This window comes from Takifugu flavidus, chromosome 6 (genome assembly GCF_003711565.1).
Source record: "Takifugu flavidus isolate HTHZ2018 chromosome 6, ASM371156v2, whole genome shotgun sequence".
Taxonomy (NCBI): domain Eukaryota; kingdom Metazoa; phylum Chordata; class Actinopteri; order Tetraodontiformes; family Tetraodontidae; genus Takifugu; species Takifugu flavidus.
The window spans coordinates 15,303,670-15,311,169 of record NC_079525.1 but is presented as its reverse complement, the minus strand read 5'-3'; the positions used below and the strand labels follow the sequence as shown (position 1 = coordinate 15,311,169).

General features: G+C 50.0%; 2 protein-coding genes across 3 annotated transcripts in view; both read right to left on the bottom strand.

Annotated features, from left to right (window-relative positions):
• Positions 1-591, bottom strand: part of LOC130527330 (CD209 antigen-like) — a 4,625-nt gene extending 4,034 nt beyond the window's left edge. Inside the window, exon 1 of the mRNA XM_057035734.1 lies at positions 187-591. Within this exon, the coding sequence (XP_056891714.1) occupies positions 187-388 (202 nt within the window). The 5' untranslated portion in view covers positions 389-591. The remainder of the gene's footprint in view (positions 1-186) is intronic.
• A 5,980-nt stretch (positions 592-6,571) lies between these two features.
• Positions 6,572-7,500, bottom strand: part of zmp:0000001082 (integrin alpha-D) — a 13,274-nt gene continuing 12,345 nt past the window's right edge. For both annotated transcript variants that reach the window (XM_057035605.1, XM_057035606.1), the window contains exons 28-30: positions 7,217-7,330; positions 7,007-7,132; positions 6,572-6,923 (exon numbers count right to left, since the gene is read on the bottom strand). In XM_057035605.1, coding sequence (XP_056891585.1) covers positions 6,750-6,923; positions 7,007-7,132; positions 7,217-7,330 — 414 coding nt within the window. In that variant the 3' untranslated portion in view covers positions 6,572-6,749. The remainder of the gene's footprint in view (positions 6,924-7,006; positions 7,133-7,216; positions 7,331-7,500) is intronic.

Sequence of the window (7,500 nt, the reverse complement as noted above, 5' to 3'; positions counted from 1 at the left end):
CATAATTATAATGTGATTATAACGTGATAATAACGTGATAATAACATGATTATAACGTGATTATAACATGAAACATGATTATAATCACCAGTTGTCACTCATCCTGGAAAAATACCAGACGGGAAACTTTAATTGCAAGTTCTGTGTAATTCTTGTAGTACAACAGATGGACGGGTGGACAGATACCTGTCTGCTGCTGCTCCTGGACCACGTCCTGGACCACGTCCTGGACCATGTCTCCAGTTGTCCTCTCAGCAACATAGTTGTCATAAATGGTTGCGTGTGTGTCGTCCTCCTCAGTCGTCTTCTGCGCTTTAGCGTGAAATCGAACCTTTTTGGTTAAATCTGGTTTGCTGTAGAGGTCCTCTATCATGCTGCTGTCTCCCATCTGCCCTCACGTTGCACGTTCCTGTTTGACTCTGAGCGGTTACAGTTCAGCCTCTGGCAAAGAGGAAGTTTGCTGCTCCCCTTTATGAAGCGCTGAAAGTGAGACGATCAATCATCCAGGAGCCTCTAATCAGGACGGCCTCCTTCTGATGGCAGCAGCTCCTCCTGAGCGGCACAGCAAGAGACAGTTTCTGTCCACCAAATGTTGCAATTTACGGAACAAAATCAGCCTGCCTGCCTCACCAGCTCAACAGCTCACTAGTTCACCAGTTCACAGTTCACCAGCTCACTAGTTCACCAGCTCACCAGCTCACCAGCTCACTAGTTCACCAGCTCACCAGCTCACTAGTTCACCAGCTCACCAGCTCAACAGCTCACCAGCTCACCAGTTCACCAGCTCACTAGTTCACCAGCTCACCAGCTCACCAGCTCAGTAGTTCACCAGCTCACCAGCTCACTAGTTCACCAGCTCACCAGCTCACCAGCTCACCAGCTCACCAGTGTGAGGGTGAAGTTTTGATCACCCGCGCTGTTCGTTCACCAGACTCAGAGTAACCACGCAAACAACAGGAGTCCTTGCAAGGGAGAGCTGAGCAGCAGTTCAAGCTTCCTCTGTCAACTCCGTTCGTCTGCTGCTCGCTCACCTCTTTTAATGGTGCAAACAGAATGGGTGTCTACACAGGGTTTCATAACTCATTGTCTTCTGACATCTTCTCCCATCTTAACAAACTTCTCTAATCTTGACCAACAGGATACATCTGGGTGCTGGGCTTGGTTGTAAGCAGCTTCAACACTCTCATGTTCTTCTTTTCTTGTCAACATTCCTCAAACACTCAAAATCGACATACAATAGCATTTAAAGATAATACTAATAACAACAATAACAATAATTCTTCTCACACCAGTTCACCAGTTCACACCAGTTCACCAGCTCACCTGCTCAGCAGTTCACCAGTTCACCAGCTAACTAGTTCACCAGCTCAGCAGTTCACCAGTTCACCAGCTCACTAGTTCACCAGCTCACCAGTTCACCAGCTCAGCAGTTCACCAGCTCACCAGTTCACACCAGCTCACTAGTTCACCAGCTCACCAGTTCACCAGCTCACCAGTTCACCAGTTCACCAGCTCAGCAGCTCACCAGTTCACCAGCTCACTAGTTCACCAGCTCAGTAGTTCACCAGCTCACCAGCTCACTAGTTCAACAGCTCACCAGCTCACTAGTTCACCAGCTCACCAGCTCAGCAGTTCACCAGTTCACCAGTTCACCAGTTCACCAGCTCACTAGTTCACCAATTCACCAGCTCAGCAGCTCACCAGTTCACCAGCTCAGCAGTTCACCAGTTCACCAGCTCACCAGTTCAGCAGTTCACCAGTTCACCAGTTCACACCAGTTCACCAGTTCACCAGCTCACTAGTTCACCAGCTCAGCAGTTCACCAGTTCACCAGCTCAGCAGTTCACCAGCTCACCAGCTCACTAGTTCAGCAGTTCACCAGCTCACTAGTTCAACAGCTCACCAGCTCACTAGTTCACCAGCTCACCAGTTCACCAGCTCACCAGTTCACCAGTTCAGCAGTTCACCAGCTCACCAGTTCACCAGCTCACTAGTTCACCAGCTCACCAGCTCACTAGTTCACCAGTTCAGCAGTTCACCAGTTTACCAGTTCACCAGCTCACTAGTTCACCAGTTCACCAGCTCACTAGTTCAGCAGCTCACCAGCTCAGTAGCTCACTAGTTCAGCAGTTCACCAGCTCACCAGTTCAGCAGTTCACCAGCTCACCAGTTCACCAGCTCACTAGTTCACACCAGCTCACCAGTTCACCAGTTCAGCAGCTCACCAGCTCAGTAGCTCACTAGTTCACTAGTTCAGCAGCTCACCAGCTCACCAGTTCACCAGCTCACCAGTTCACCAGCTCAGCAGCTCACCAGTTCACCAGCTCACTAGTTCACCAGCTCAGCAGTTCACCAGCTCAGCAGCTCACTAGTTCAGCAGTTCAGCAGTTCACCAGCTCACTAGTTCAACAGTTCACCAGCTCACTAGTTCACCAGCTCACCAGTTCACCAGTTCACCAGCTCACTAGTTCAACAGCTCACCAGCTCACTAGTTCACCAGCTCACTAGTTCACCAGCTCACCAGTTCACCAGCTCACCAGTTCACCAGCTCACCAGTTCAGCAGCTCACTAGTTCACCAGCTCACCAGCTCAGCAGTTCACCAGCTCAGCAGCTCACTAGTTCAGCAGTTCAGCAGTTCACCAGCTCACTAGTTCAACAGTTCACCAGCTCACTAGTTCAACAGCTCACCAGCTCACTAGTTCACCAGCTCACCAGTTCACCAGCTCACCAGTTTACCAGTTCACCAGCTCACCAGTTCACCAGCTCACTAGTTCACACAGCTCACCAGTTCACCAGCTCACTAGTTCAACAGCTCACCAGCTCACTAGTTCACCAGCTCACCAGCTCAGCAGTTCACCAGCTCAGCAGCTCACTAGTTCAGCAGTTCAGCAGCTCACCAGCTCACTAGTTCAACAGTTCACCAGCTCACTAGTTCACCAGCTCACCAGTTCACCAGTTCACCAGCTCACCAGTTTACCAGTTCACCAGCTCACCAGTTCACCAGTTCAGCAGTTCACCAGCTCACCAGTTCACCAGCTCACTAGTTCACCAGCTCACTAGTTCACCAGTTCAGCAGTTCACCAGTTTACCAGTTCACCAGCTCACTAGTTCACCAGCTCACCAGTTCAGCAGCTCACCAGCTCAGTAGCTCACTAGTTCAGCAGTTCACCAGCTCACCAGTTCAGCAGTTCACCAGCTCACCAGTTCACTAGTTCACCAGTTCACCAGCTCACTAGTTCACCAGCTCACCAGCTCAGTAGTTCACCAGCTCACCAGCTCACTAGTTCACCAGCTCAACAGCTCAACAGCTCACCAGCTCACCAGTTCACCAGCTCACTAGTTCACCAGCTCACCAGTTCACCAGCTCACCAGTTCACCAGCTCACTAGTTCACCAGCTCACCAGCTCAGTAGTTCACCAGCTCACCAGCTCACTAGTTCACCAGCTCACCAGCTCACCAGTGTGAGGGTGAAGTTTTGATCACCCGCGCTGTTCGTTCACCAGACTCAGAGTAACCACGCAAACAACAGGAGTCCTTGCTAGGGAGAGCTGAGCAGCAGTTCAAGCTTCCTCTGTCAACTCCGTTCGTCTGCTGCTCGCTCACCTCTTTTAATGGTGCAAACAGAATGGGTGTCCACACAGGGTTTCATAACTCATTGTCTTCTGACATCTTCTCCCATCTTAACAAACTTCTCTAATCTTGACCAACAGGATACATCTGGGTGCTGGGCTTGGTTGTAAGCAGCTTCAACACTCTCATGTTCTTCTTTTCTTGTCAACATTCCTCAAACACTCAAAATCGACATACAATAGCATTTAAAGATAATACTAATAACAACAATAACAATAATTCTTCTCACACCAGTTCACCAGCTCACCTGCTCAGCAGTTCACCAGTTCACCAGCTAACTAGTTCACCAGCTCAGCAGTTCACCAGTTCACCAGCTCACTAGTTCACCAGCTCACCAGTTCACCAGCTCAGCAGTTCACCAGCTCACCAGTTCACCAGCTCACTAGTTCACCAGCTCACCAGTTCACCAGCTCACCAGTTCACCAGTTCACCAGCTCAGCAGCTCACCAGTTCACCAGCTCACTAGTTCACCAGCTCACTAGTTCACCAGCTCACCAGCTCACTAGTTCAACAGCTCACCAGCTCACTAGTTCACCAGCTCACCAGCTCAGCAGTTCACCAGTTCACCAGTTCACACCAGTTCACCAGCTCACTAGTTCACCAATTCACCAGCTCAGCAGCTCACCAGTTCACCAGCTCAGCAGCTCACCAGTTCACCAGCTCAGCAGTTCACCAGTTCACCAGTTCACCAGTTCACCAGCTCACTAGTTCACCAGCTCACCAGTTCACCAGCTCAGCAGTTCACCAGCTCAGCAGCTCACTAGTTCAGCAGTTCACCAGCTCACTAGTTCAACAGCTCACCAGCTCACTAGTTCACCAGCTCACCAGTTCACCAGCTCACCAGTTCACCAGTTCAGCAGTTCACCAGCTCACCAGTTCACCAGCTCACTAGTTCACCAGCTCACCAGCTCACTAGTTCACCAGTTCAGCAGTTCACCAGTTTACCAGTTCACCACCAGCTCACTAGTTCACCAGTTCACCAGCTCACTAGTTCAGCAGCTCACCAGCTCAGTAGCTCACTAGTTCAGCAGTTCACCAGCTCACCAGTTCAGCAGTTCACCAGCTCACCAGTTCACCAGCTCACTAGTTCACCAGCTCACCAGTTCACACCAGTTCACCAGCTCAGCAGCTCACCAGCTCAGTAGCTCACTAGTTCACCAGCTCACCAGCTCACCAGTTCACCAGCTCACCAGTTCACCAGCTCACCAGCTCACCAGTTCACCAGCTCACTAGTTCACCAGCTCAGCAGTTCACCAGCTCAGCAGCTCACTAGTTCAGCAGTTCAGCAGTTCACCAGCTCACTAGTTCAACAGTTCACCAGCTCACTAGTTCACCAGCTCACCAGTTCACCAGTTCACCAGCTCACTAGTTCAACAGCTCACCAGCTCACTAGTTCACCAGCTCACTAGTTCACCAGCTCACCAGCTCACTAGTTCACACCAGCTCACCAGTTCACCAGCTCACCAGTTCAGCAGCTCACTAGTTCACCAGCTCACCAGCTCAGCAGTTCACCAGCTCAGCAGCTCACTAGTTCAGCAGTTCAGCAGTTCACCAGCTCACTAGTTCAACAGTTCACCAGCTCACTAGTTCAACAGCTCACCAGCTCACTAGTTCACCAGCTCACCAGTTCACCAGCTCACCAGTTTACCAGTTCACCAGCTCACCAGTTCACCAGCTCACTAGTTCACCAGCTCACCAGTTCACCAGTTCACTAGTTCAACAGCTCACCAGCTCACTAGTTCACCAGCTCACCAGCTCAGCAGTTCACCAGCTCAGCAGCTCACTAGTTCAGCAGTTCAGCAGCTCACCAGCTCACTAGTTCAACAGTTCACCAGCTCACTAGTTCACCAGCTCACCAGTTCACCAGTTCACCAGCTCACCAGTTTACCAGTTCACCAGCTCACCAGTTCACCAGTTCAGCAGCTCACTAGTTCACACAGCTCACCAGTTCACCAGCTCACTAGTTCACCAGCTCACTAGTTCACCAGTTCAGCAGTTCACCAGTTTACCAGTTCACCAGCTCACTAGTTCACCAGCTCACCAGTTCAGCAGCTCACCAGCTCAGTAGCTCACTAGTTCAGCAGTTCACCAGCTCACCAGTTCAGCAGTTCACCAGCTCACCAGTTCACTAGTTCACCAGCTCACCAGTTCACCAGCTCACCAGCTCAGTAGCTCACTAGTTCACCAGCTCACTAGTTCACCAGCCCACTAGTTCACCAGCTCACTAGTTCACCAGTTCAGCAGCTCACTAGTTCACCAGCTCACCAGTTCACCAGCTCACTAGTTCACCAGCTCACCAGTTCACCAGCTCACCAGCTCACTAGTTCACCAGCTCACCAGTTCACCAGCTCACCAGTTCAGTAGCTCACTAGTTCACCAGCTCACCAGTTCACCAGCTCACTAGTTCACCAGCTCAGCAGCTCACCAGCTCACTAGTTCACCAGCTCACCAGTTCACTAGTTCAGCAGTTCACCAGCTCACCAGTTCACCAGCTCACTAGTTCACCAGTTCACCAGCTCACCAGCTCACCAGTTCACCAGCTCACTAGTTCACCAGCTCAGCAGCTCACCAGCTCACTAGTTCACCAGCTCACCAGCTCACCAGCTCACTAGTTCACCAGCTCACCAGTTCACTAGTTCAGCAGCTCACCAGCTCACCAGTTCAGCAGTTCACCAGCTCACTAGTTCACCAGCTCACCAGTTCAGCAGCTCACTAGTTCACCAGCTCACTAGTTCACCAGTTCAGCAGCTCACTAGTTCACTAGCTCACCAGCTCCCCCCTCTGGAGGGTTCGGGTACTGCGACTCTAAAGCTTATTTGCGTCTCTTTCCTCGTTAGCAGGAATGTATTCTCCTCTCTATTAAGGAATTTAAAGTGTTTTTTCTAGCTTTATTAGCAAATTGCTAGGGTTCAGTGGAAAAAATCAAAAAGACATCTATAGTTATATGAACATTGGTTTGGTTTTTATTACACATCAAAGAGTTTAAATGGGCTACAACCGTGTCGGATACGAAGCTCCAAACGACACTGCACACAAATCCAAACAGCAATTTGCTTCATTATTTCAACCTCTAACACTATAAAACAGCTACACAAGGGCCCAACTGTCACTGAACTCTTTAGGAATCAGCGTTCTTCTCTGAAGCTATAGGTTCAGATGAAGGCAGCTTGGTATCAGCACTAACGAGGACCTTTTCCTCTGAAGGAGCCTCCTCTTTCTCCTCAGTCCCTCCCTGGCCGCCAGCAGGACTGCTTTGGTCCTCATAAAGATTTTTCCTTTTGAAAAAGCCCAACTGGGGAAGAAATAAATGCATTAATGAGAAAATAGTTACATCTTTGATTTGAAACCCTATTTCACCTGAAGGCTGAGCCTCACCTTCCACATAACGACCGTTATTATGATCAGAAGAAGCAGCCCCAGGCTGGCTCCAGTGACGATGATGACAACTTGATCAGGAGGCACCATCAGTTCAACCCGAACTTCAGCCTGTTGGCTCACAGCCTAGAGGGGATTAGAATGAAGAGCTCGGTAGTTTGGCTCTGCTAATTTCCAACACAAATGACAGTAAAATCCAACGTCACATACCTTTTGTGAACTGCTATCCAACACATATCGGTGTGTGTCGTATTTCACGTGTATGAAGCTTCTGAATTTGACCTCTGTGAAGTTTCCAGTGAAACGGGTCAGAAAGTTGAGATTCTGCAGAGTGAGAGCAAGAAATGTTTGGAGCGTTCCCACGGAAACCCTTTCAAAGCACTGTTCACACTGAAGGGTTAGGGTTAGGGGGTTGTAGGGGGTCAGGCTCTCGTATTCGGTTTAGCTACCGCGACCCAACAAGAATAGTCTGTCGTGGAAACAAACCGGGTCAA